At 35.6% G+C, this 27,795-nt stretch overlaps 1 protein-coding gene across 7 annotated transcripts in view; it reads right to left on the reverse strand.

Annotated features, from left to right (window-relative positions):
* The window catches only part of ROBO2 (roundabout guidance receptor 2), a 571,268-nt gene that overhangs the window by 493,779 nt on the left and 49,694 nt on the right, over positions 1 to 27,795 (reverse strand). For all 7 annotated transcript variants that reach the window (XM_058570694.1, XM_058570692.1, XM_058570693.1 and 4 more), the window contains exon 2: positions 19,597 to 19,923. In XM_058570694.1, coding sequence (XP_058426677.1) covers positions 19,597 to 19,923 — 327 coding nt within the window. The remainder of the gene's footprint in view (positions 1 to 19,596; positions 19,924 to 27,795) is intronic.

Raw genomic sequence — 27,795 nt, forward strand, 5'->3', positions numbered from 1 at the left:
CAAGAGAATGTGTGAAAATGAGCCCTTTGAAGATTAAAAATCATTTTCAGCTTCACAAATATTTTTATGACAGCACACATAAATATTAAATGTAGGATCACTGTAAACTAGGCCATTAGGCACATGGAATATAAAAATATAAGGATAATCACATGAAATATTTACAAATGAGAGTAAAGGCAAAATAAAAGTTAAAGTGTATTATCTGTCATGATCTATTAATTTCTCCACAAGTGTGGTCAGTTTTTAAAAGACAGGAATATACCTCAAAACCAACTGCTAATATGAATCATACTTGTTTGAAAAACTAATCACAAGCTTATTCTTAAACTTTGTATGGAAGCTTGAAATGGGGATGTGGAAAAGATTGTATTGGAATAAATTTTAGTCAAATGGACAGAGGAGTAGACTATATTTTCAGGTTAGATTAGCATTTGCTACAAAACTCATTCTTCATTATTAGAATTCATTAAGATAAAAGAACCACTCAACAGTAACAATAAACAGAAGAGAGATTTTTACAAATCCTGTTTGAAATCTTGTTTATAATGAAAAAGAACGAGAACAGTAGGTATTTGGGTTGGGGTTTTAGTTTTGTGATTTCACAACTTCAGTAGGTCAAAAACTTAAGAACATTATTTTAATTCATTAAAATTTTTAAATGGAGTATTTTGACACAAGTAATCTTTTTACATGCAATATTGTTTCCAAAGTATTTCCAAATACCTATTTCATCAATTCCAAATGCACTTGTTAGAGAAATTATGAAAACATCACCAAAATCAGCAAAGCATATTTTGAAGTACAAATCAGTTCTCATTCCAGCCTTAAACAGTATAAACCATTGGATGCTTTTAGATATTCATGTGTAGATGGAGAACTCTTCATTTCTGCAACTTCTGTTGTTCTGTTCTGTTGTTATTAATTCTGAACAAAATATTTCCAATATCCAGCTCTGTGATCACACAGGTAGCTGAGCATGTTATTGTCCAAGCAAATGTGTTATGAGTCCTCAGATGATGGACTACAGTGAGGCCAGATGTCAGAGGTGCTGAAATTGATAATCCATCAGTAATTTTCTATGTGTCGCAACAGCTCTGACTCATTGAACTAAATAAATATGTTTAATCACTGACTGGTCAACTTATCAAATAGTGCCCTGGGCTAAGAGGAAAGACTTGTCAAATGTAGAACAGATAAAGCAAGAATCACAGCCATAGGCAAGAGAGTAACTGCATTCTTTATCTCTACTCCTTTCCATCTCACTTAGAGAAAACAGACTTAAGTAGAAATCCTATTAAGAGAGCAACTTTTAGACTAAGAAATAACAGAAAAATGCTTCCTTAAAGTTCTACTGCATTTCTTCTTTTCTTTTCTGTAAAAGCCAAACTGTTCATATGTTTCCATTAGACTGCAGTCATATAAAGACCTCCCAAGTTCAATGACAGGTAACACAGTGAACACCAATATCGGGGAAAGAGTCAAGGAAGAGCTGCATCACATAGTCATTAGGCCACCCAGCAATAACGATTGGTGAATAAGGCCACTCAGCTCCTAAGATAAAGCTCTCCTCTGAAAAGAGAAATACCCTTCACCATTCAAGTAAGCTAAGGGATTCAAAATTGCTGAATAAGAACAGTTACATGACAAGCCCATTCCATACAAACATTAATCATAGTTAATGAGATAAAAGCTTCAGTAACGTGTGACATTGGGTAACTGATAGATCAGCCATCCTTTCATTTAATGTGCCAACAGCTATGTGATTATAAAGGCCAGCCGCCATCACTGTCCAGGAATGGAGCAAACTGAGAAGATTAGATGCACCGCACTGACCACAAACAGTAGTGATTTCCCCAACAGGCTTCATGGAGGTGCACAAACAGCATTCTCAGTATTAAGTTCTCTGTGTCTTACTTTGCTACTGCCATGCACTGGCAGCCATGACAGGAAACTCTTGAACTTGTTTATTCACACTTGTTTAATCCTGATTCTATACACTGACTCAGCCTGTGGGGTTAAGAAGATGGATGAGAGGAGCCAGGGCCACGAAGGGGTCAGGGTCATGATGTCACTAGATCTCATTAACTACATCACTCAAGACACTAGTCACTCCAAAGGTCACTCCAACAGAGGACTCTGGTATAGGTAAAGGAAAACTAGTTGGATGAAATAAACCGATTTTTCTTAGAACTGACATCACATATAAAAACAAAACTGTTCTAAATTTGCTTTCTAGTCCCAAATATGTCTATTATTAAAATAAATAGCTTTAAGAAATGAAGAATAAACTAGCTCTAAACTCCCAAGCAAAAAACAAATAAACATATTTAAAGGGACCCTAAAAGCCTAGTTAGTCCAAGAATTAACAATTACTTTGCTAATTTTTACCATGTAAATTTTGGCCTATTGTATATGTTAGTTGGTTTAAAAAGGTGGAAGAAGGGCTGGTTTCACAAAGGTATCACTGCAACTAGAAAGCTGAATGACAACTTTTTTTGTTGCAGAAAAATTAATGATTTTAACGTATTTTACAGAGGTATGATAAAATATTTGGCAGTAAGACTATTATGTGAAAACTTTCAAGAAACCACAATGTTAGAATTTGGAAGAAGTTATTAAATATGTTTGCACTTTAGATTATTTCTATTTCCTGAGTACATGTGCAAGCCATTATTATGAGATTTCTAAGTAGTCTTTGAAGAAATAAAAACTTAAATTACGTTAGAGCTTATCCAATTTCACCAAATTATACAGCTATTTATTTACATGTGTAGTATTTTTATCTTTTATTTTATTGAAGTAATAAACAAAACTGAATCCATTTCACAGATTGTCTATTATTAAAGTGATAGTGTTGACAGATAAAAACAACAGTGGAAATAACAATGCTCATTCCTGGTAGTAACTTTTTTAAAAATCTTCTATAGTTTCCAACATTTCTAAAGTAAGAATATATGACATATAACCAGAAAAAAGTATAAAAATAATAAGACAAAATGAAGAAAAGGAAAACGGACAAAAACACATACACTTCTTTGGGATAACATGAGCCCGAAGAGAAGAGAAGTGCAATGCTGGTCTAATACATGCCTGCTTATGTGTATAATTATAAATTTGGGTGAAAATATTTTGGTAAATGACAAACATGCCTTTTACCTAATAAAATACTTTACATATTAAGTGTAATTCAAACATATAAGTCAAAAAATTATTTTCTTTATTTTATGTATTTTCTTTAGAAAAACAAGATCAATTTATATACTAGAAATTTATACTTGTTCACATTAAACTTCAACAGACCAGAAATACTGATCCAGAATGCACATAATTTTTCAAAAAAACCATTTACCTTAGACCTAAATGCTTGATTGAAAAAGAAAAATGACTTAATTACATGCTGACAAGGTGACTAGGAATTGTGTAGATGTGGATGCATGATCAGTTAATTTCTCAAAAGACACAGAAGATTAAGGAAAAACCTCATTTTACCAGCAACACTATCAATTACTTGTTGTCAACCAGAATTCACATGAAGAAATGGTAAGAAAAAAAAAAAAAAAAAGACACTATCTGGGATAAGAAAAATGTCTTTTCACAGACTGGGGGAAAGCCAGGTAAAAAGACTGCTGCTAAATTTACTTGAGATCCAAGGTTGGCTTCTCTCAGTTTCTGGAAGCCAAATGTAAATGACATGTTAGAAATACCTTTGTCCCAATGAACTTAGTCCAGTGCTCACACACTGACCCTCTAGACTAGCTGAGTTAGATTTCCTCTTTTCTTGAGGACAAATCTAGTCTAATCCCCTCACCTTCAACTCAGGAAAACAGACCCAGAGAGGTTAAAACGTTTGCCAAAAATCACAGAACTAGTTAACAGCAGAAAAGGGCCAGAGCCTGGTCCTTTCTGAGAAAAAAACATTCCCAGAATTATCTTTTTCCTACATTGCTGTCTGATGAAACCGGCTCCCTCATTCGTCATCTCAAGCCTGCCTCTCATCAGCTGAGGGCTTGGATTAAGTTGGTTCACTTCTCAGGGCCTCAGTTTCTACATCTGAACAAGAAGGAGACTGACCACCTCTAAGGTTCCTCCAACCTGCCAGCTCCTCACGCACGGTTTTATGATGACCTGATTCACCCAAAGGTTGTTTTTTTTTTTTTTTCTGATTTAATCCTACATTCATTTCTTATGAGAAAGCTTCCATTAATGCCCCTGTAATTAACATCAAACCCAAATGGAATGAATGGGAGATTTTCTTATGCACAGGATAAGGACCCTTAAATAAGAATGAATAATGACAATATTTCCCAGAAGACAACTATGGCAGCCCTCAACTATGATTAACTAGACCACTCCTTGTCTCTCTTTCTCCACAGAAATAGAACAGTTCATTTGCATGTCATCTGATATAAAGAGAGATTCTAGCATATAATGGGTTATTACCATTGGGTACTTCATTAGCAAAGCTTTTCCTTATGATGTGACAGAAAAGAAAAAGAAAAAGTAAATTGAGATTCTTACATCTCTATTAATGACATACACATTGAAGATTAGATTCTCTCAGTTTATCCATCAAACAACCAAAACAAGTACTTAGGAAGGATTTTGCAAGTTGACCCCTTCTAGGTAGTCCTGTTTAACAACAGGCTTTTGAGAGAAGCTGCTATTAAAAGAAAATCCTATATGAATATTAAACACAGCATTTTCCCACTTCTTTTAAGAATATTCAAAGCAGATCCAGGAAGAAAACAAAAATAAATCAGCCTTTCCATCAAGCTGCTCTTGAATCTGGACACGTGGGTCCTGGGGAATTATATGTTATAAATGAGGGGTTGGACTACAAAATGCCATTAATGTAATTGCTTATAATCTCAAAGGATTTCAAAATAAGATGTGTAAAACGTATGCACAAATGGGATTTTTCCAAGGACTTTTCATGAAACATGATAATACCAAATTTAAGGAAATTATTTTTACCTTATGGAATTCCTTGTGAATAGGAAAGTGAAGAGAATTATTTTGCAACTGAATAGGTCACCAGTACTAAGTTTTGTCACCTTGCTTCATTATCATTATGTGGAGACTAACTTTTCCTTTAAGGAAAAAACATGAGGCAAAGCTGTACTAAAATATATAGTTGTACGTAATTTTTTAGGTTCTCTTCTGACCACATCATCATTTGGGTTCCGTTTGCCTGTGATTCCTTAAGATCTCAAGAAAGAACACATACACCGTAATCATTGTCCCGCATGCTGAGGCAAAATCTGCAACTTCCATCCACTGGTGGTTTTCTTTCCTCAAAGGTCAATGGAACAAATGCATTCTCTCTCTGTCTTGACAGTTCTTTACGTGCTTGGAGAGAACTACCAGACCTACGGATGTATTCGCTGCTCCTGGCTCAATGATCCCAATTCCTTCTGCTTTCCCTACTCGTGACAGCGTTAAATCCTTCATCTTTTTCTCCTAGTGGTATTCCAGTCTTAACATTGAATTTAAACTGACAATCAGAACTATTAACAATATTCCACACATACTTTTAGCAGCAAAAAATCAAGCTGAATTACATTTCTTAATCTGAATTATTAACGAAGTCTAGAGTAAGAGACTTCTGGGCAGCTATATAATGGACCCTATTCATTAGGTCATGTACTGGGGACTCTTACTTTACTCCCATGAACAACCACTCCCCTCTTACTTTAACCTCCCCTTTCCTTAAAAAAAAAAAAAAAAAAAACTATCATTAAACTCAAAAAACATGATGGAGCAAAAATCAAAAACTGAAAGATAAATTCACAGAACTGTATGTAGAATGTACCACAAGTTGAGTTTATGAATTCCAAACAATGAATTTGTGAATCTGATTAAGTTTAAACAGATAATGGAAATTTAATAAAAATATGAATTCATCAATATTTAAGCAAAACACTTAAATATTCAAAAGTAATGAAATAAATTATTCAGTTCCTAATAAGACTTTTTTATTTATATTTCTAATGTCTACTTCAGATAGTTGGACAGCTCATTTGTTTTAGCTTTTTATGTTACAATAATTATAGATTCATACAAAGTTGTAAAGATAGTACAGAGATGTCCTGTGTATCCTTCACCCAGTTTCCCCCTAATGGTTACATCATACATAATGATAGTACAGTACCAAAACCAGAAATTTGACATTGGTACAATGTGTGTGTGTGGTTCTGTCATTTTACCACATGTGCACATTTGTGTAACCATCATCACAATCAAGATGCACAACTATTTCACCACCATAAAGGTCACCCTCTTGCTCTTCCTTCATAGCTACAGCCATGCCTCTTTCCGCCACCATCCCTAACCCTTGGCAACCACTAATCTGTTTTCCATCACTATAATTTTGTCATTTTGAGAAGGCTATATAAACGGAATCATACAGTATGTGATCTTTTGAAATGGCTTTTTTCACTCAGCATAATGCCCTTGAGATCTATCCAAGTCATTGTGTGTATCAATAATTCATTCCTCTTTAATGCTGAGTAGTATTTCATAGTGTGGATATAGCATGGTTTGTTTAACCATTCATCTATTGAGGGACAATGTAGTTGTTGTTTCCATTATTTTGCTATTACAAATAAAACTGCTATTAAAAATTGTGTACAGGTTTTTGTGCAGATATAAGTTATTATTTCTCTAAGTGCCCAGGAGTGCAATTGTATGGTAAGTGTATATTTAGTATTTTCAGAAGCTGTCAAATCATTTTCCAGAGTGGCTGTACAATTTCACATTCCCATTAACAACATATGAGAGATTCAGTTTCTCCGCATCCTCACCAGTATTTGGTAATGTCACGATTTCTTATTTTGGCTGTTCTAGAAGATATGTAGTGTTATCTCATCACACTCTTAACGTGTATCTCCCTAAGGCTGGTGATGTTTAACATTTCTTCATGTGCTTATCTGCCATCCATATTTTCTTTTTGGTGAAATGTTTCTTCATGTCTTGTGCCCATGTTCTAATTGGATTGTTTCATTTAATCTGAGTTTTGAGAGATCTTTCTACATTCTAGATGTGAGTCTCTTGTCAGATAAGTGTTGTTTGCAAATATATTCTCCTAGTATGTAGTGCTTTTTCTTTATGCTCTTAACAAGATCTTTCAGAGAATAAAAGTTTCTCATTTTAATGAAGCCACATTTATTTATTTTATCTTTTTGGTTTGTGCTTTGGCACCATGTCTAAGAAGTCTTCACCAGGTCCTAGGCACCAAAATGAATTGTCCTATCTTCTAAAAGTTTTATAGTTCTATGTTTTACATTTAAATCTATGATCCATTTGGAATTCATTTTTGTATAATGCATAAGGTTTAAGTCAAGGTTCATTTTTTTTTGCCTATGAATATCCAATTGCTCCAGTATCATTTGTTGAAAAGACGTATCTTTCCCCTTTTAATTCATTCTTAAATTAAAAACAAGTTATCTGAAAGTCAAATTAACCAATGCTAATGACACTACGTACTGAACTTAGAAACTATCAAATCAGCAAATGTCCACAAATAATACATTTTACCATGAGACAATGCATGTAAATGTGTTAATAACTCTCAAAGAACTCTAGGAAGTATTATAAAGGTATCATTGCTATTATCATGCTCTGTTTTCTATAAAACTTAGTCAAGTTATCTTTAGATATTAAATGATAGATGACTCATCTTATAAATTGGATTCTTAATCTCCAAGCTGCTTTGGCCTGCAAACATATCAATAAGAACTGAAAGTGACGAATTTTCCTGATACTGATATTTGACAACTAGGAACTGTACAGAGAAAATCAAATTACTTGAATAAACTAATGAGCTCTCAAACGTCAATATATAACTAAATAAAAAAATAGAAAAGATTACTCTTTCTGTTGTTTCTTTCCTTTAATATCCCATGAATCACAGAATTTTAGCACCAAAATGAAGCTTTCAATTTCATGTAGTCCAACTTCCTCACTGTATACAATTGCATCCTTCCTGATATATACAATTGCATCATTGTTTCTGGGTAAAATACCTAAAACAAATGCTAATGATTTTTTTCTAAGTGTCAAATGATTTTGTTTGTTTAAGTGAATCAATGAGAACTCAGCATAATGGCTAAGAAAGCAGGTTCTAGATGAAGGCTGCCTGAGTTCAAATCCTGATTCTTCCTGCTGTATAAAAAATGGCAAGGTAATTCTTTGGGCCTCAGATATAACAGAGAGAAAATAATAGGGTTGTTTTGAGAACTGAATAAACCGTGAGTATAAAACATGTAGGAGGGCCGGCCTGGTGGCTTAGTGGTTAAGTGCGCGCGCTCCGCTGCTGGCGGCCCGGGGTTTGGATCCCTGGCGTGCACTGACGCACCGCTTCTCTAGCCATCCTGAGGCTGCGTCCCACTTACAGCAACTAGAAGGATGTGCAACTATGACATACAACTATCTAGTGGGGCTTTGGGGGAAAAAAAAAACGAGGAGGATTGGCAACAGATGTTAGCTCAGAGCCGGTCTTCCTCAGCAAAAAGAGGAGGATTAGCACGGATGTTAGCTCAGGGCTTATCTCCCTCACCAAAAAAAAAAAAAAAAATGTAGGAAAGAAGCCTGGTTTAGCAAGCACCAGCAATTACTATTACTCAGTTTCCGCCCAGAGAAATCATTTCACCTGTTCCACAGTTCTCTTGGCAGAATCAATCTCTTCTTCCTCTGAATCCCCACAGAATGTCAGCTGCTCCTCGCACTAGGACTTACCACATTTTGCACCATCCTGTTGAACACTCTTTGATGGCATGAGTCATGCTTTGTTCTATTTTTTGTTTTTAATTGAGGTAAAAAAATAATAATAACATAAAATATACCATCTTATTCATTTTTAACTGTACAGTTCAGTGATGTTAAGTATATTCACACTGTTGTGCAAGAGATCTCCAGGACTTTGTCATCTTGCAACACTGAAACTCTATACCCATTAAACAACTCTTGTTCTGTTCTATGTATCTGTATCCTCAACACCTAGCTGAGTAGCTAGCAGTTAGAAGACAGTATATAAAAATATAGCAAACTAAACTTACATCATCCCTTGAAACACAAATTCATTTCTTAAATTCCTATCAATCTTCCTTTGGAATGCCAACTCTTCTTTTTCTGATATCAACTTAATTCATTAATTTAATTCCACCGGCATCCTACTGTACCTTAACTTGTAGTAGATCTCCCACCTCCACACTCCTCCGTGTTCCACTCCACCTCACACTGTGTTTAACGTATCTCCTTTCATACCATACTTCCAAGTAACACTCCCAAATCAAAAAACACTGAAGGGTTCCCTTAGGTCTTCTAGGATAACAGGCAAGCTCCTTAGTTTGTTTAATCATTACCAATCTCTGCCTCGCTATTTAAATGATCTCCCTCTACTCCCCTGCACATATCCTCCAATTCAACAAATATCCTCATTTTCTCCCAAACTGGCCAAGTACAGCCTCAGGCCTTTGCTTTCACACTTCTCTCTAGTTTTCTAAGGCCACTTTTCATTCCTATTCATCCAGAAGCATTTTGTGCCACTCCTTCTTCTAACTCCTGTGGCATGACCTGTCTGAAGGCCCTTACCCTACACCACAGTGGGAGACTAGCTGTCTCTTGATGAGGCTGCCCGGGCTTCTCACTTATAAGACAAATACCACTGAGGGCACGGACCTCTTAAACAGCTTTTTACTCCTAACGACTAGTAAACCCAATTTTGTTACTGCCGTCAAGTCGATTCTAACTCCTAACAACACTATGTACAGCAGAGCGGAACCCTACCCAGTCCTTTTGCGCCATCCTCTCACCTTCCAGCTCTGTATCAGACAATGCTCTTCTGCTGTTCATAGGGTTTTCATGCTCAATTTTTTCTGAAGTGAGTGGCCATGTCCTTCTTTCTAGTCTTTCTTAGTCTGGAAGCTCCGCTGAAACCTGTCCACCATGGGTGACCCTGCTGGTATTTGAAATCCCAGTGGCATAGTTTTCAGCATCACAGCAACACACAGTCACCACAGTATGACACCGACAGACGGGTGATGTGGTTCCCTGACCAGGAAACAAACCCAGGCTGCAGCAGGAAACTCAGTAAAGACTTTTAAATTGATTTAAGGAAAAACGTCGATTGTCCTCATTCAATGTGAACAAGCAGAGAAAGCAAGAAGGAGGAAAATGAGGCAGGTTGATATATATAAAATGGTCTATATCAAAGATGATGTATTACGGAAATAAATAGTCACATTATGTTTCCATTTACATATATAAACTGTAAAGTTTGTTCCAAAATCTTAGTACAACTTAGATGTTAGATAACCACCTAAAAAATTTAATAATTGCCTTTATAAATACTAACAAGTACTTGTCTAACTGGGAACTGACCTGATTCTCAGAACAAAGTATACTCGATAAAAAAGAGCCCCTTCTCTTCTTAGATGTTAATTTAGGCTCAATTTCCAGGTCCTACTTGTGATGCTACTCAATGGGCCAATGGCAACAGCCAATCAGACTTTTGCTGCCTGAAATCCAGCTTGACAACCTTGCTCGCTGGCTTTTTGAGGATCAGTTTTGTAACTAGTGACCTCAGGCTATTTTGGGTGGTAGACTTTCTGCAAAAATAAAAAAGCAAAACAAAAGAAACATACAAAAAAACCTGTCAGGATTCACCAGGGTCTGGGCTTATATATCTGTCTATCACTTACCGAAGCACCTGCCTCCCTTACAATCCCTGCTTGACTTCTCCCCAAGGGCCAGAGACACTAAACGGTTGCTGTCTGAGCAGCCCCTGGAGGGTGGTGCCAGGGAACTTCAGGGAGTTTACAGAAATCACCCCAAGAAAGGGCCCAATATTGCTTTCCTGGATTACTTTTTGTGAAATATGTACTCAATTGCCAAAAATGTATGAATATCTCCTAATTAAGAAATGGGTGGTTGGGAGTGTTAGTTTTGCTTTCAAAAATCTCCTAAGAGGAAAAAGCAATTCCAATGATAAAGAGTGGAAAGACTATGTCAATACTATGATTGAACCTCATCCTTTAGCAGTTAAGCCACAGACTGTTACAAATTTCTATACAAAAAGAAATTTCCAGAGTTGAACAAAATTTCACCTACAATTTTGACTTCTATACTCCTATAAAGAGCTTACCATGTACGGTGACTCAGGCATGAAGGAAGCACAACTTTCTTTATGTAATTATAGAAACCCTGTGGGGGCTGCTTTGGAACTGAAAGATGTGTATTATAATTATCAGAAACAAATTCAGTCTAAAGAAGGAAAATTGGAGACCTGTCATTCTGCTGAAACACAAATCTTGAGAGAAATCAGACAGGTTACAGCAGAAAATTACCTTTCCTAAGTGTAGTGTCAATCTACATACACTTTCAGTAAAATCAACTTATATTTACACACCAGTTGAAATCTAATAAATTGAAGGTTTTTAGGTGAGAAACTCTCCAAAATCTTGAATATTCTTTTCTTAACTTTATCTAAAAATAGGTTTCTGGGGTTAAAAACAAGAGCTGACCTCAACATGTTTTCTTTTGATACACCTTACTATCACTATGAATATTTTTGCTTGTCATTCCATGGATAGGATTTATATGTTTGCAGAGCTCATGATAATACTGTTTTTGGAAATAATCTTTTGAAAAGTAGAGGACATCAAGATTTCACTTTATTTATGTGCTTTCCCTTTATTTATGTGCTTTCCCTGTAATCAGGTTAATTCAGGCTAATTTAAGTGAATAGCAACTTCAGACTTGTATAAAGAGGGGTTGGATACAGTTAATTCAATCATCTGAAACCTGATATCAAAATACAGCATTATATATATTTAAATAGATCATAAATTCAAAACATGTTCCCAGGAGTAGCACTTTCACACCTTCATTTGTGAAGATTAAAGGAGAGACTGGTTTTTTCAAGAGTTTCACAAAATTAAAAGGTACACACACAAAATAGCCCAAATAACACAGATATGTGCACGTGTACCCACACACACAACCTCTATGGTCGTCTGTTGTCTAATACCAAAACGTTTGCTACTTTGTCCTTTGTTTCTAGTTAAAGATGTTTTAGATTGATTTCTTGATGCCTATATATTCATTATAATACATTCAATTGAGTTTACAGATTTCTTTCAAAACAGCCTCAGACCAACATCGGGGATGTAGGGCAGAACAAAATCTACAGAATGCAAACAATATTTTATTCTCAACATTACTTTCTCCTTAAGACAATCTCTTATTAGGTGTTACTCTTGTTGCAAGATTAAAGGCCTGTATTAATTTGCTGGGGCTGCCATAACAAAATACCACAGGGTGGTATTAACAACAGTGGGTGGCTTAAACAACAGAAATTTATTTTCTCACAGTTCTGGAGGCTGGAAGTTCGAGATCAAGGTGTTAGAGGGTTTAGTTTCTTCTGAGGTCTCCCTCCTTGGCTTGTAGATGGCCACTTTCTCACTGTGTCCTCACAAGGTCTTTCCTTTGCGCACACGCATCCCTGGTGTCTCTTTATGTGTCCAAATTTCCTCTTCTTATAACATCACCAGTCAGATTGGACTAGGGCCCACCCTAATGGCCATGTTTTTTACTTACCACTTTAAAGGCTCTACCTCCAAATATAGTCTCATTCTGAGGTACTAACGGTTAGGGCTTCAACATATCAATTTTGGGGGGAACACAATTCAGCTCAGAACACGGCCCTTGAGCTATGAGTATTTTTCAGTTGTGTATCTTCCTGTCCCTACTAAAAAAATCTCTGAATTCTCTCTTGAAATTTGTAGAAATACAAATAGAGGAATAATGAAAAAGCCAGTTGCTCCTATATTCTGTTTGGTCAAAATCTATGAATATCGGTTCCATTTTGACTCATTGCCTCTCATGCATATAAATGGATAGGTTTGTTTGTATGTTTACTTGTTTTAGGAAAGTCATGGTGTGGTGACAGCAGTTGTCTGTTTTCCCAATCCTAGAATTACTTAACCAATTTCTACTATAATCACTCACTAATTTCTTATTCTAAACCTTCCAAGTAAAGAAAAAAAACTTTGAGACATTTGGAAGGAAAAGTAACCTTAGAATGGTAAAGATAATGTCAGTTATTCTCAAGAAAGGTAATGTCATCTCCTGAGAAGCCAGAATATTGTCTACTTTCAGGACAAATAATAATCTGACAGAAAATGAAGTGAAGACTCAAATAGGAGGATTATCCAACTTAACTGGGGCCAAAGTCAACATGCTCTGGTAGAAGCTCTGCAAGGGGAAGTGATTTCATGATTTATTCCATCAATTCATGCCTTCTTGAATTAAATGACTAGGTCAAAGAAAAAAATAGAAACTTTGTGGCCATTCAATATTTTCATATAGTAAATTATTTTATATTTTTAATTGATTGAATCTTACCTTGAAATATGGACATATGACACAGGTGGTGTTACATGCTAGCCATTCAATAATATTTATCAAATACTGGCAATGTTACACGCCTGTGCTTTGTACTGAGAGAGGAGCTGGATACAGTTAATTCAACAGCACTAATAAATATCGTTTTATCTACACTTAAAAGTAACATATAAGTTCCTCAAAAAGTTAAACAGACTTAAGATATGACTCAGAAATTCTACCCATAAGTATACACCCAAGAGAATACACAAATGAAACCATGTGTCCACACAAAAACTTGCACAGGAATGTTCATAGCAGCATTATTCATAATAGACAAAAAGTAGAAACAATCCAAATATCCATCAACTGATGAGCGGATGGATAAAATGTGGTGTATCATTACAATGGAATATTATTCAGCAATATAAAGGAATGAAGTACTGATACATGCTACAAGAAGGATGATCCTTGAAAATATTATACCAAAGAAAAGAGGCTAGTCTCAAAAGACCATATATTGTATGATTTCACTTATAAGAAATACCTAGAATAGGCAAATGTATAGAGATGGAAAGTAGATTCATGTTTGCTTGGGGCTGGGGCAGGAGGGTTCAAGGGGAATGGGAATCTATTGCTATTGGGTATAGGGATTCCTTTAGGAGCGATATAAATGTTCTAAATTAGATTGTGGTGCTGGGTTGCACAACTCTGTGAATATACTGGAAAACACTGAATTGTACACTTTAAATGGGTAAATTACATGGTATATGAATTATATCTCAATAAAGCATTTTTTTAAAAAGCTCTCTATGGCTCAGCCTTTTTTGAAATTTAATTTATTTTTTGTTTTTATGGAGTATAAAGGCATTTTGCCTGGATAACATTCATTTAAAGCCAAAAGAAAAGGAAGGAAAAAGAAAAAAATTACATATTTATTAACTTGGAAACATCAGGGAAACAATTTACCTTGTGTTCATTTTTAATGCCACCTGTGACCTCTGTTATCAAAGTCAGTCTACTTCTGTAACCTCTCTTCCTTGTACAGATAAAACATCAATTTAGCTTTGGATTTAAAGCAAACAGGATCATTATGTTTGTAGAATGTTCCGTAGCTTTGCTATTCTAGCAATCTGTGACCTATAAATAATGCAAGACATTTTCCTTCTCTAAATGACTTTCTTGAAGCATGAGTCTTGATACATGAGAAAAAAGAAAGAAAGAAAGAAAAGAAAAGGAAGAAATCACCTTGCAGTCATGGAATTCAATTTATTTCTAGTTCCCCAATTGAATTATGAATCACATCCGTTCTCTCTTTTGTAGTTGCATCAAAAGCCAAATTTTAAACACTTAGCCATTTTACTTTATTTCTATGAAAGCAAAGGTAAATCATGGCTAATCTGAAAAGTTCTCATGTCTTGCTTCAGAAGTAAGGAGATCAAAAACAAAGATCGGTTTCTAAGTGACCCCTGACCTTTGAGCCACAGCCTCCTTGCCACTAAAGCGTTCAGCACCTCATTTAATCTCCCCTCTCTGCACTGGCATAGTGCTGAGAAAAGGAAACGGAAAAAATAATCTGGGGACTTCATCAATTTTTCATGAATTTTCATTTAGGCCAGAACCCCCTCTTACCCTGGTCGATAGATCAAGCTGCTGTCATATATTTACCACCTGGGGCTACAGCTGCTATCTCTAGGGGCTGCCACTGACTCAGGCTGCATCGCAGGCAGCCACAGTCTGTGTAAGGACCCCTGTGCTCCTTCTGCTCCAAACACAGGGAACACTGGTATTCAAACTGAAATCCTATCTGCCCCAGCCACGCCTCCGCTCTCTTGGTGGTCCCATTGGAAAATTGCCTATTAACTTCTTCAGTGCCAGGTCCCTTGCTGTGGACTCTGCCATTCTGTTTCCTAAAGACGTAAAAATTGCTTTTTGCCTGAACACCTTTCTTGAGTTCAATTGATTTGAAAAGTACTTTCTGGATTGCTATTTTTTTTCCCAAACCAAGGAAGAAAAAAGAAAAAGCAAATGCGAGGTAAGTGATTTAAATCTCCACTGCAATGACTGGTCCTGAATGCTTTTTTCCTCCACTATATTGTCCCATTACATAAAACTGAAGTATGCATTAAAGGAAAACAAAAAAAGAGAACAAATACCAGTCTGGTAAAGAACAGCCTGATTCTACACAATCAGTCAAGCCAGATGGTTATTAATAAAAGCATGCATTTCATACAACAACAGAAACCAAGATTTTTGAAATCAAAAATGAAAACCAAGGTGAAGCAAAAAGATTCATAAATTTTCCATATTTTTTATCAATAATCATTTCACAATAAATGTTGTAACGAGTTTGTCTGCTACTTATACATACACTCTTAACCACCTAGACACACCTAGATCAGTGGTTCTCAAGTGATTTTGACTCCCCAGGGGACATTTGGCAGTGTCCGGAGACATCTTTGGTTGTCACAACTAGGGTTAGGGGGCTGGTCCTACTGGCATCTCCTGGGCAAAGGCCAGAGATGCTGCTAAACATCCTTCAATGCAGAGCACCACCCCCCCCCAACAACGAATTATCCAAATGGCAATTGTGCAGAGGCTGGGATACCCTGCCACAGCTCTCTCGCATCTCATACACAGCTACGTTCTTGAAAGCACCAGCAACAGTTGCCACTCCAACTCCACCGCCTACTCATTCCTCAGCTGCTGTGCTCTCTTTCCATCCCTAGAGCCCACAGACACTTTTATTTGACCACCATGTGGCATTTGCATTGCCATCCACTTTTACTTTCTTAAAATTATTTCCTTGGTTTTCTTGTCACTTCACTGCCACATTCTATCACTCTGATACCTCCTCTGAACCCTCTGCACTGGCACTTCTTCCCTTTGGCCACCATCTATTAGGATCCCAGGCAATGGGAGGGATCTCAGCCCTTATTAACCAATCCCTGTACACAGCCTGTCTGGGCAACCACATAGACTTCTACCTACTCCCCTGGCTTCAACCACTATCTGGGAAAGATCTCTCTTTTCAATTCCAAAAGCTCTTTTTTTACTGGAACAGGAGATATTTTTACCTTGATATCGCTTTAGTATGTCAAATAATACAGGCAAAGCTGATTGGAGCCTCCTGTTCCCACTACAGTTATTTCTCCTGTATCTGCCATCCCTATGGATGGAAGCAATATATACCCAGTCACACCATCAAAAAAATTCTGGGAATCACCTTCTATCTCCAAATCAACCATAAAGCGATATGATTTATAATTTCTAAATATGATTCAAAGTATTTTCTTCTTTGAATCTCCATTGCTATTTTCAGTTTAAAATCTAATGTCTACTCTTTTCTGAATTATTTGACAGCTTCTTCACTCCTCTCTGACTTCAGTCACCATCCCTTTAACCCAATCTTCAATTCTCTTTCAAAGACTCTCCTTTCACTTAACAAAAAATGTCTAGATTTTGTGATGCAGCACATGCCTACCTCTGCAACTTATGCTACCCACCAACCTCACATCGAGCTACCTACGGTTTTCCAAATACACAGTGTTTTAAGGTTTCCATTCTTTCCTTTAAGGGGTGAAGAAATGGATGTGCCATAATGTAGCATTTATGTTGAGTGTTCTAAGATACGAAGGCCTGTATCATTTTATAAAAATACAACTTGGTTAGCAGTAGTATTGAAAAATCACAATGCTTTGACCCAAATTTCCATATTAATACTTTTTATTAAACACACAAGGAAAGAGAGAAGACTGGTGAGCTAATGCAAAAGAGATGAGCAGCATATAAATAGATATTATTTGATCTTGCATTGCCTCAAATGGCATGAACTGTTGACATGGCATTAGAAGAAAGAATTTTATTCACTAGCTAAATCCAATTTAGCAGCCTTCTTGTTTTCCTCTCTAGGTCAGAAGTATTTTTAGCATTTCTCAAAGCTCATTGATTTAAAGATAAAAAACGCTATTGTCATATTACATGAAAAAAAATCATGGTTTAAAATTTACCTCCTAAAACAGTTTGATTCATTATTAATGACGTAATTAGGAAAGACAGCGATCTTTTAGATTAAATAAAAGTACAAGACGCATGTGTGTTGGGAGCAATTTTAACAAAGCTAAGGCTTATAAAAAAAATAAGTTTATAGCTGTCTAATGATAAAATGACTGGCAAATTTAGATAAACTTTAATATTGAGAAGGAAAGTTAATTAAGGATTAAAAAATAGGTATTTGCTGCTGAGTAGATAAAAGAAAAATTTTTTAAAAGAATTGAAAATTGAAGAATTAATTTTTATTTATGTAAAATAGGCCAGATTTCATTGGTGTGTTTTTCCAAATATGGCACAATTCTCTAAAACTGAAAATTAAAAGAATCAGGATCTGATTTTGAATTCCCCACTAACTTATTGTCTGAGTCTTGGTCACTTAACCATCATGGGTTTCATTTTATCCACAAAAGGGGAGAATAATGTCTGTTATATTTACTATAAAGGGATCTGAAGGGGGAAAAAAATCAATAAAATTTGACATTGAAATATTTTAATATGTTTGAAAAGTTCCAGAAATAAGACATTCAAAATAAAAATGGAACAGTTAGGAATATTTGCATTCTTGAGGTTTTGTGAGTGTATTTCAAATCTCACTAAACTGCATTTAATTTAACTGCTTTTTCAAGTTATAAAAATGAAATTACCTGGTGTCCGGCATCTAATGGCATTGCTAGCTAAGGTTCTAATGTTCATATCTCAAGGTACTTCACAAACAAATTTGGGTCTTGGGATTCTTCTAGTTTTTTCCTATTGAACTTACAGATTTCAAGCATCAGCAGATTCCAGATTTCCTGGTACAACCTATAAATCAAAAGACTGGATGCTTAAGAACAAAAGCTTTCATTGGGATAGCTGAATAAGAAACAGTGTGATTTTGTTTACTAAAAGATGCTTTCATATGCAAAGGAAATGATATATTGTTGAGAATTTTAATACACAAACACAAGTTTTATAATCTAGTGTGATACCATGTAGCATGTGAGCACAAGTATCAGCTTTAATTGGAGACATGAGACCATGAGCTATTATTTAGCACTCCCCTCCCAGTTATATAAATAAGACTCATGTATCCTGAAATTCTTCAATTCTCTTATCTATGAAGACCTACTGGTACAAACAGAAAGTTGAAGAGTACAAATTTTTTTTAGGCCCAATTGTTACCATCTTATTAATTCTACAGAAATTAATTCTACAGAAAATCTTTCCTCAAAATAGATAATATCAAAAATGTAAAACCTCACCTATAAACTGGAAAAGAAAATTTATCATATTTTTTAATTTGTTCTGGAAAACAATCCATAAAATTACGGAATCAATGTTCAAATAGATGCAAAGCATTGATATCTTGATTTACTAGTGACATGGGCTATCTGATTAATAAACATATTTTTTAAATGCCGAAGTCAGGGTAAGTCCTTAGCTATTGCTGATTACAAGATTGAATAAGACCCTCCTATGTATGAACGGTCTGTTCCTACAGAAATCAGATCTCTTCTCTGATGAGTTTTTTGATTAAAAAAATAATAAATAAAGTATAGTTGCTGTTATTGTTGGTGTATTCTCCCCTGCATGCTTAGAGCAATGATTCCTGAATTCAGCCTGGAAGTAAAAGAGTTAATATAGCCTAGAGAGTACATTCTTTTTAAAGTTGCCTGATAAAAGTTAGATTTAGGAAAAAAGATATATAATATACATTTATTATATTATATATTTATAAATATATATTAACAAATAAATATATAATATATATAATAGTTGTATATAAATAGGTAACAGAAATAGGTACAATATTGAATTTATGCCTTGTTTTTGATGCCATGTTACAAAGAAACTTTTCATTTTAACAAGGCCGACTATAATACTTGATTATAACTCTCATTAATAATTCAAATTTTCAATATGACCGGCATCATCACCACCTTACTGTAACATAATAACATAATCACCACATTGCTTTAATATATATAAATCTACTGCAACACTCTGGCTTGACATTGTTTTGACCGGCTTTCTTTGGAGAAGGCAAAGTAAAATTATGCAGTGTGTCATTGTTTTATTCTTTAGATATTAAGCATCTATGGGAACAAATCAAGGCTTACTGAAAATAAATCGAAGTAAATGTGCCTGCCATTTACGAGGTGCATTGTGTTCACTTACATGCCACTTCCAGAGATGCATTTCGACTCACTGCTTCACCAAGATAGTTCCTTGCAACACAAACGTAGCTTCCTTCATCGGGTTTACTTCTGCGCCCGTGCACAATGCGCAGGAAGAATAAGGATCCGCTGGGCAGCAGCATCCTGTGGGACCGGGGATCGTCCTTGTCGGTCTCCACCCGCTCACCATCCTTGTACCACTCAATGGTGGGCGTTGGCCGGCCCTCTGCCTTACAGTTCAAAGTGGTGGGCTCTCCCTTAGAGACAATGACATCGGAAGGGTGCTCCACAATCCGCGGAGGAAAGTCTTCCTGGCGAAGACGAGATCCTACAAAACGCGACAGAATGAAGACAAGCTTTAACATTTCCTCATCTATAGCTTTGTTTCACTTAGGTTCACACTGGTGAAATTAAACTCTTCAATTATTCAAAATGAACTGTCCACCATTTTATGTTTCACTCTTTTGTTCTTTATGCATCTTACAAGTCAACCCAACTTCTTTGTGGAATAAAACAATATAGCAATAAATTAATATGTTAATGAGTTAGGTTTAACATGTTCCACCAATCCCGGCAAGCAAAAGTAAAAAAAAACATGAGATTTTCTTTTGGAACCAACATGTTGGAATGCGTACTAAGATGAGTAAGACTAATTGCCTGTCTTCAAAGGAAAAAGCAAAATGGGCAACTACCTAGGATACACACATAAACACCATTTCTCATACTGGCATTGGGTTATCAGACTTAACATAAAAAAAGACCCACTCATTATGTACAAATATTAACTCAATTTAACAGATGAGGAAGATGCTTAGGTATTGCCAGGAATGTAGGGGCAGAAAGCAGTAGAGGCAGGATTTGAATCCAGGTATGTCTGACCAAGGAACTCAAGTATAAATCACTATGCTAAAATGAAATAAGTATTGCATGGAGGTCCAAGAAATGTATTACGGAAGAAAACAGGAAAAAATGCTAACTCTAACTAGAGCATAATAAGAGGCCTCTCCTCAAAAAGGTGGCGTTCAAATTGAGCTGTAAAGAATGAAAATACATCAACAGAGGGAGAAAGGCATTCAGACTGAAGAAACAACATGAGCAAAAGGAGAGAGTGATGAGAGTCCATGCACGGTATGTTTCCTAATCAGGGAGGAAGTCACTGTGCCAGGTGAGGGTAAAAGGTAGTCTTGGAGGCAGAGACCAAAGGGCTCCAAGAATACCGTGCTAAAGAATGTGACTTTTAGTCTATATGGCTAACAGATTTTGAGGGGACAGTGACATGACTGTCTGTGTATTAGAAAGATACTTTTGGTCTGCAGTGTAAAACATGGATAGCAATGGAGGCCAAAAGACAGATGAGAGTTACTTAAATATCCCAGAGAACAAGAAAAAGAACCCGACCTTGGGAAACGACACCGCGGGTAGAAAAAAGGAGGAAGATATAATGCGTATCATAAAATAAACACTTGACAGAATTCGGTATACCAGCAGATAGTAAGAAGAGTGATAGGCACCAATGACTTCCTTGTGACTGCAATGAAGGTGGGACCAGTAGAGGGTATAAGGAATAGGGAGAGCAGGACCTGTTGGTATTTTAAGATAAAAATTTTGCATAACGTGTTGTTTGAATATTTTTAATTTATAAGATGTCCATGGCCATTATTTACGGAAATGTCCTACCCGCTGCTGCAAATAAATCTAAAGAAGCTGCTAAGAGAAACAACCATGTCTGAGAACAGAATGATAATCTAGATAAGAGCTTTTGAAAGTTTGCTCTTAAAATTTTTCAACCAATCACCTAATATTAGCACATTTCTGCTCAATAGACAGAAGTAATATTTACTCCTTAATGTTATTGCAGTTTACTTTCAATATTAATTTAAAATGCATATTTTATTCTCATAAAAGTAATTTAATTTAGTAGTGAATGAACTTTTTCTTTTCTGAAGAGGATTAACTTTTAAAGGTTGCTGATTACCATTTGTTATCTCATCACATCCAAGAAGAAACTTATTCATCACAAGTGCTAGTACCTGAAGCAAAAGAGTAGTTTACAGTACACTGGTCAGAATTTTTAAAAAAAGAACTGAAGAGATCCAAAGCATTTAAATATGGACAGGTAATCACATTATGCATCACAATAATAAAGAAAGTTACATATTGTAAGTACTGGGTCCTGAAAGCTAATGAGGAATTTGCAGAATATAGAAAGTAAGCATTATTTTTAAAAGTAATAATCAAAAAAGATTAAACAGTATTTAAATATGAATGGCTAAGCACAGTTTGCAAATCAGTAGCATATTTCCAAAGGTCCTGGTCTGGACACTAGCCATAGACTCTGATCCTAAAATGCATCAAGAGTTACATGTCACTTTTCCTGTAACAGGTATATGGTAGCTACAATCATCTTGTTTAGATATCCTCCTTGTTATTCTCTAATCTCCCATATGTAGTCATCTACATTCTCCCTACTGCCAAAGTTGTCCTATTGTTAAAACTAAGCAAGTCAATGCTCCATGTTATTAGAGCACTATTTACTATATCAAATAGTTCCCGACCTTATTAGGCAGTTGGCCTGGATGAGGCCTGAATAGGACTTGAAATACATTAATATACACTTATTAAATAAAATATAGAATAACAAATTTATCAGAGAAAAAGAGGCAAAATATCTAAACTATTTAACAATAAAATTTAGAGTCCAGCATGTGCAATAAGCACTCAGGGAATTTTACTCATTTATCACTATAACATAGGTAAACTATCCTAGTGTTGTCGCATTTGGATATTCTTCCAGTAACGTTATTCCCACTATTATAAAAGAATATCTACAATCTAAATGTAAGAGGTAAAACTATCAAACAAGTAGAAGAAATTATAGGAGCAAGTTTTCATGACCTTGAGTTAGGCAAAACCTTGGATACGACACAAAAAGCACAAGCGACAAATGAAATAACAGATAAATTGGATTTCATCAAATTTTAATATGTTTATGCTTTAAAAAACACATCAAAAATGAAAAAGACAACTCAGAGAATCAGAAAAAAATATTTGGAAATCATATATCTGACGGGGACATATTTAGAATACGTAAAGAACTCTTACAACTAAATAAAAATACAAATAACCAAATTTAATAATGGGCAAAGGATTTGAAGAGACATTTATCCAAAAAAGCTAGACAAACGGCCAGTAAGCACATGGAAAGATGCTCAACATCATTAGCTATTAGGGAAATGCTAACCATTGGAAGTGAAGAGGGACTGGGACATCTTTCAGGTGTGATGACAATATTCTAAAATTGATTATGGTGATGGTTGCACAACTCCATGAAAATAACAAAAACTATTATATTGTACACTTTAAATGGGTGAATTGTGTAGTATATGAATTATATCTCAATAAATCAGTTTTTAAAAAGTCACGAGTAAAGGCACTGTGAACAAATTTAATACAAGGTGTTGTAACAATTCGTGTTCATTTTTACCAATAGTTACAATATTTTCTTCATTTACAATTTTAGCTTCTAAATGTAATCATCAGGCCAGCAATAGCCAACAGGGCATAAAATAAAACTGAAAGGTCTTACCACATAGATAGATGGTAGATAGATAGATAGATAGATAGATAGATAGATAGGGAGATAGGGAGATAGATAGGGAGATAGATAGATAGGGAGATAGATAGGGAGATAGAGACAGAGATATGGAGATATGCAAAAATACCACTACAATCTAAATTTTAAAATGTTATTAAGAGTGAGGGAATTAATTCTGAGCTCCCTTACATTCAGACATTACACAACTATAGCAGTGACCCTTAAGATGGATAAGCTTTAGGTAGGTCCATAAATTCTTTGAAATTGTGTATAAACATGGTTATTTACGTGTGGGCAGGTGGGAGTAGTGGTAAGGAGACCACAGCTTTCATCAAATTTCCAAAATTATGAAGGACCACTAAACTACTAGGTATTCTACATTATTGGACCAAAACAACCCCATTATTTGGTTAAAAAAATAGAAAGCTGTCAGCCAAACTCATTGAGGATTCGAATCTTAACAGTAGAGGGGGCTGTTCATCACATGAAGAGCCATGAAACAGTTTAACTTCAAGAGCTTTGACAGCCAAAGGCATGTTACATATACAAGATCCAGGGCCCAACGCCACATCTACAGAATCCGCATTTTAACAAGATCCCTCAGAGATGTGTATGCACACTAAAGTTTGAGAAGCACTGTTCTAACCAGTTTTTGTATGGCCCTGAGCTAAGAATATTTTTACATTTTTAAATTGTTAGAAGAAGAGGAGGAGGAGGAAGAAGAAAAATAAGTGGAGGAGGAAAGAGATCTTACATGGCCTCCAAAGCTTGAAATATCTGCTATGGGATCCTGTACAGGAAAAGTTGGCCAATCCTACTCTGGAGTATCAGTTAATCACTTTCCATTAATAACTTCAGTTTTTAAATTTATATTTCTTTTATATAGAACCACAAAACTGTTTTCTCCAGATTTCAGATGGAAAATACTTTAACAGCACTTTAATATTGCTCATGGAATGAGAAATATTCAGGATCCCTGTATGATCAAATAGGCTAAGCAATGTATCAGAATTACTATCCGCAATTCTAACTTCATGTACAGCTGATAGCAACTCTGGCCATCTTTTTATATCTCAAATATTAATTAGGCAATCAAATAGTCAAGTTTTAATTAAAAACATTTTATTCAATTCTCCTTAGCTATTATAAAGAAAGATAATGGAAATTAGTCACAGGGTCCTAAAGATGAACATCCAAATGTTTATTTTTACTGCCTAAGAAAGTAAGATATAAAATAGTCAAGCGACTTGTCCATAATTGAACAGCTGGAAGAAGCAGAATTAGAACTCAAGACCTTTAGTCCAAAATGTGCCAGGCTTCTAAAAAAACGGATAGAAGAGTAAGTAAAGAATGTACATTACAACTACGCTAATTCCGAAACCCTCTTCTAAAGCTGATTTCAAAAATATTAGTCAAATGAATGCCGCTAATCATAACCAGAAAACATCTTCCTTGTTTTTCAAAGTGTAATTATCAGACTACTTTCATCAGAATCACCTGAGATATTTCTTTAAAATGCAGATTCTTCGTCTCCATAGTGAACAGGATGCATCAAAAGTTACTGACAGTGGGGCCAGCCCAGTGGCGTAGTGGTTTAAGTTTTAGTGCTCCACTTTGGCAGCCCAGGGTTCAAAGGTTCAGATCCCAGGCCTGGACCTACCCACCACTTATCAAGCCATGCTGTAGCTGGCATCCCACATATAAAGTAGAGGAAGATGGGCACAGATGTTAGCCCAGGGCCAATCTTCCTCAGCAAAAAGAGGAGGACTGGCAACAGATGTTAGCTCAGGGCTAATCTTCTTCACCAAAAAAAAAAAAAAAAAAGAAGTTACCAGCAGAAGGGTTCTCAGACTGCATCTTGAGCATGCCTACCAGGAAGAGGTCATGCACTTAGACCTGGCTAGATGTACACATTACACAGAAACATCAAATTAGCTGAATGCAGATGTGTCTTTGAATAATGTTCTAAGCACTCAAATTTACATAATGGATTATTTCTGCTTCTGGGAGACTCTCAAACAATGATTTTGTGATGATTTTTGGTAAAATATTTAATGAAAAACAAATCGAGTAGTTATCAGCTCTTCAAATTGTAAAGGATTGGAAGTGAAGTATAAAACCATAATTTATAAATATATTTAAATTTAGTTTTACTTAGTCAATAACCCTCATTTGCAGTGACTGCTACAGAAACTTTTATTGTAAGAAGGGATTTCAATTACATAATATGATAAAGCACCTAGAAGAACACTTGTTGATTTCATTTCCTGTGTTTGAAATGCTCCTGCCTCACGATTCAGTTGGAATATAGTTTTTCCTTGAACTAAGTTTTACTCTTCATTCGTATACTAGATAGTCATTTCTAGCGAAGTTAGGCAACACATTTCAAACTTCTCTGAATATTCAAGGGCAGAAGAAATTCTCGCCAAATACACTCCCTCCAGGGAAATTTCTATGCAGTGTCTGTTTTTCTTTTTCTTAAAAATGTACATAATTTTGTGTCCTAGTTCATAATAACTATGTTTGTTTTGAGAAAATATTTTCCCCCAAAAAAATCTCCTAGTAAAACTAAGCCAGGAAGATTCTTGATGATTACTGCAATTCTGAATGTGACCAGATGTACCTCCTAAAGTCTTCCCTCCCCCAGCTGGAGAGGTGCGTAGTGCTACATGAGAAAGTGCAGACTACTGACCCATCATAATAAGCAAGAAGCAGTATGGTTAGGAAGAAAGGACATGGGTTATTAACCAGCAAATATTTATGCCTCATTTATATCAGGTGCATATCGGAACACCAATGTCTCACTAGTCAGTTTAGACGATGAAAAGAAATCATGTACACAGATCACCAGGACATGTAATAAGTATTCAGTATTTCTTATTTTTTCCTTTCCATAAATGATTACAAACATACTTTCCCAAATTTTACCCTTAAAACTCTAATCATATTGACAAGAGGTTTTTTTTCTTTTTCCCCCTTGAGGTCGTTCTTGCATCAATGTTTTTCTGCATGGTAAATTTTATTTCAATCAGGCTGATCTCTTTACACTAGATTTCAAAAGAATTAAATTTGTTATTGCTTTCTATTTTGCCAAAATAAATCCTATTCAAAATTTTCTCCACAGAAAGAAACATATCTCAGTATCACTACTAATGCTGTCCATATTGATTAGTGGGCTAATGTAATTTGCAAAGAAATGGAATTAATTATCACTCCATCAAGTCTGTACTTAAAACTTTTCCATCCCTGAATTCTTCATGATGACTAAATTCCAGTGTACTTCCCTTATGAGGGAGGGGGAACAGAAAAGGGCTATGATGTAACTTTTTCTTTCTAGAGGACCTATGATGTGATAGGATGTGGTGAGAAAGTCAATTGTTTGGAAAACAAAGCCTGTTTTATTCACTTGAACCTTACTGAAACTCTCTCACGAGATTATCTAATTTGGCAATGAAGTGAATAAATTTATAAGATTCTCGTTCCTTCCAGAAGTAAGGCAGTGCTAAAAATAAGTTTAAATTAGAAACAACATCAGAATTAAATTGAGGCCTAAATCAATTAATTTAAATTAATTACTTTAATTAAATTAAAGTAGCCTAATTAATGCTACTTATTTATTACACAATTCCTACAATGTCAATGGCTTTTCAATGTCATAAAACTATAGGGCTGGGGCTGGCCCAGTGGTGGAGCGGTTAACTGCACTCGATCTGCTGCAGCGGACTGGGGTTTGCAGGTTCGGATCCCGGGCGCGCACCAACACACGGCTTGTCAAGCCATGCTGTGGCAGCATCCCATATAAAGTAGAGGAAGATGGGCACAGATGTTAGCCCAGGGCCAATCTTCCTCAGCAAAGAGAGGAGGATTGGCGACAGATATTAGCTCAGGGCTAATCTTCCTCACACACACAAAAAATAAAATAAAAGGGTAAATTAAAAAAAAACAAAAAACTATAGGGCCAAGGGTGTGAAAGGGAATTGACAAACACAAAGGACATCTTGTCAAACTCAACAAGCAGTCTTGATTCTAAAGTTTCAGATCTACATTATGGCATTCAGCAGTGTCCTTATTACTTAGTCTTCTGGGTCCAAGGCAAAAGATTGAGCCACCAGAGACCCTCTTGTCCCAAGCATCCATTTTACAGATGAGAAGAAGAAAAAAATAGAGAACCAAAGAACTGAAATTTTTCCCCAAAACTGAGACTAGAAGAACAAAATTGCTCTAAGCTGTGAATGCAGGCTGTTTTCAGGATGACTTTTCCTTCTCTATTGCCCCTCCTTCTTACCCATGTTTAGGAAGTCTAAAAGAAAGTTCGGCACTAGATTTCAGTTGCTTTTTTGGGTTAATTGGGCCAATGTGTGATTAGGTATAGGACCTGAAGCAAGTTGCCTAAACTTTCTTATGACATTATTTCTTCATCCCCAAATTGAGGCCACCAGAAGAATAAATTGCTACAAGTTCATTGTTTTATAACATGATCACAGTCTTTATGGCTGTCACATCATAATGGACATAACTAAAAGAGAAGATAATAGGTAGCAATTTAAATTTATTACCACAGAGTAAATTTTTCAAGACATACACTATACATTAATGTTCATATTT

The sequence above is a fragment of the Diceros bicornis genome, chromosome 27 (genome assembly GCF_020826845.1).
Source record: "Diceros bicornis minor isolate mBicDic1 chromosome 27, mDicBic1.mat.cur, whole genome shotgun sequence".
NCBI classification, from domain to species: Eukaryota; Metazoa; Chordata; class Mammalia; order Perissodactyla; family Rhinocerotidae; genus Diceros; species Diceros bicornis.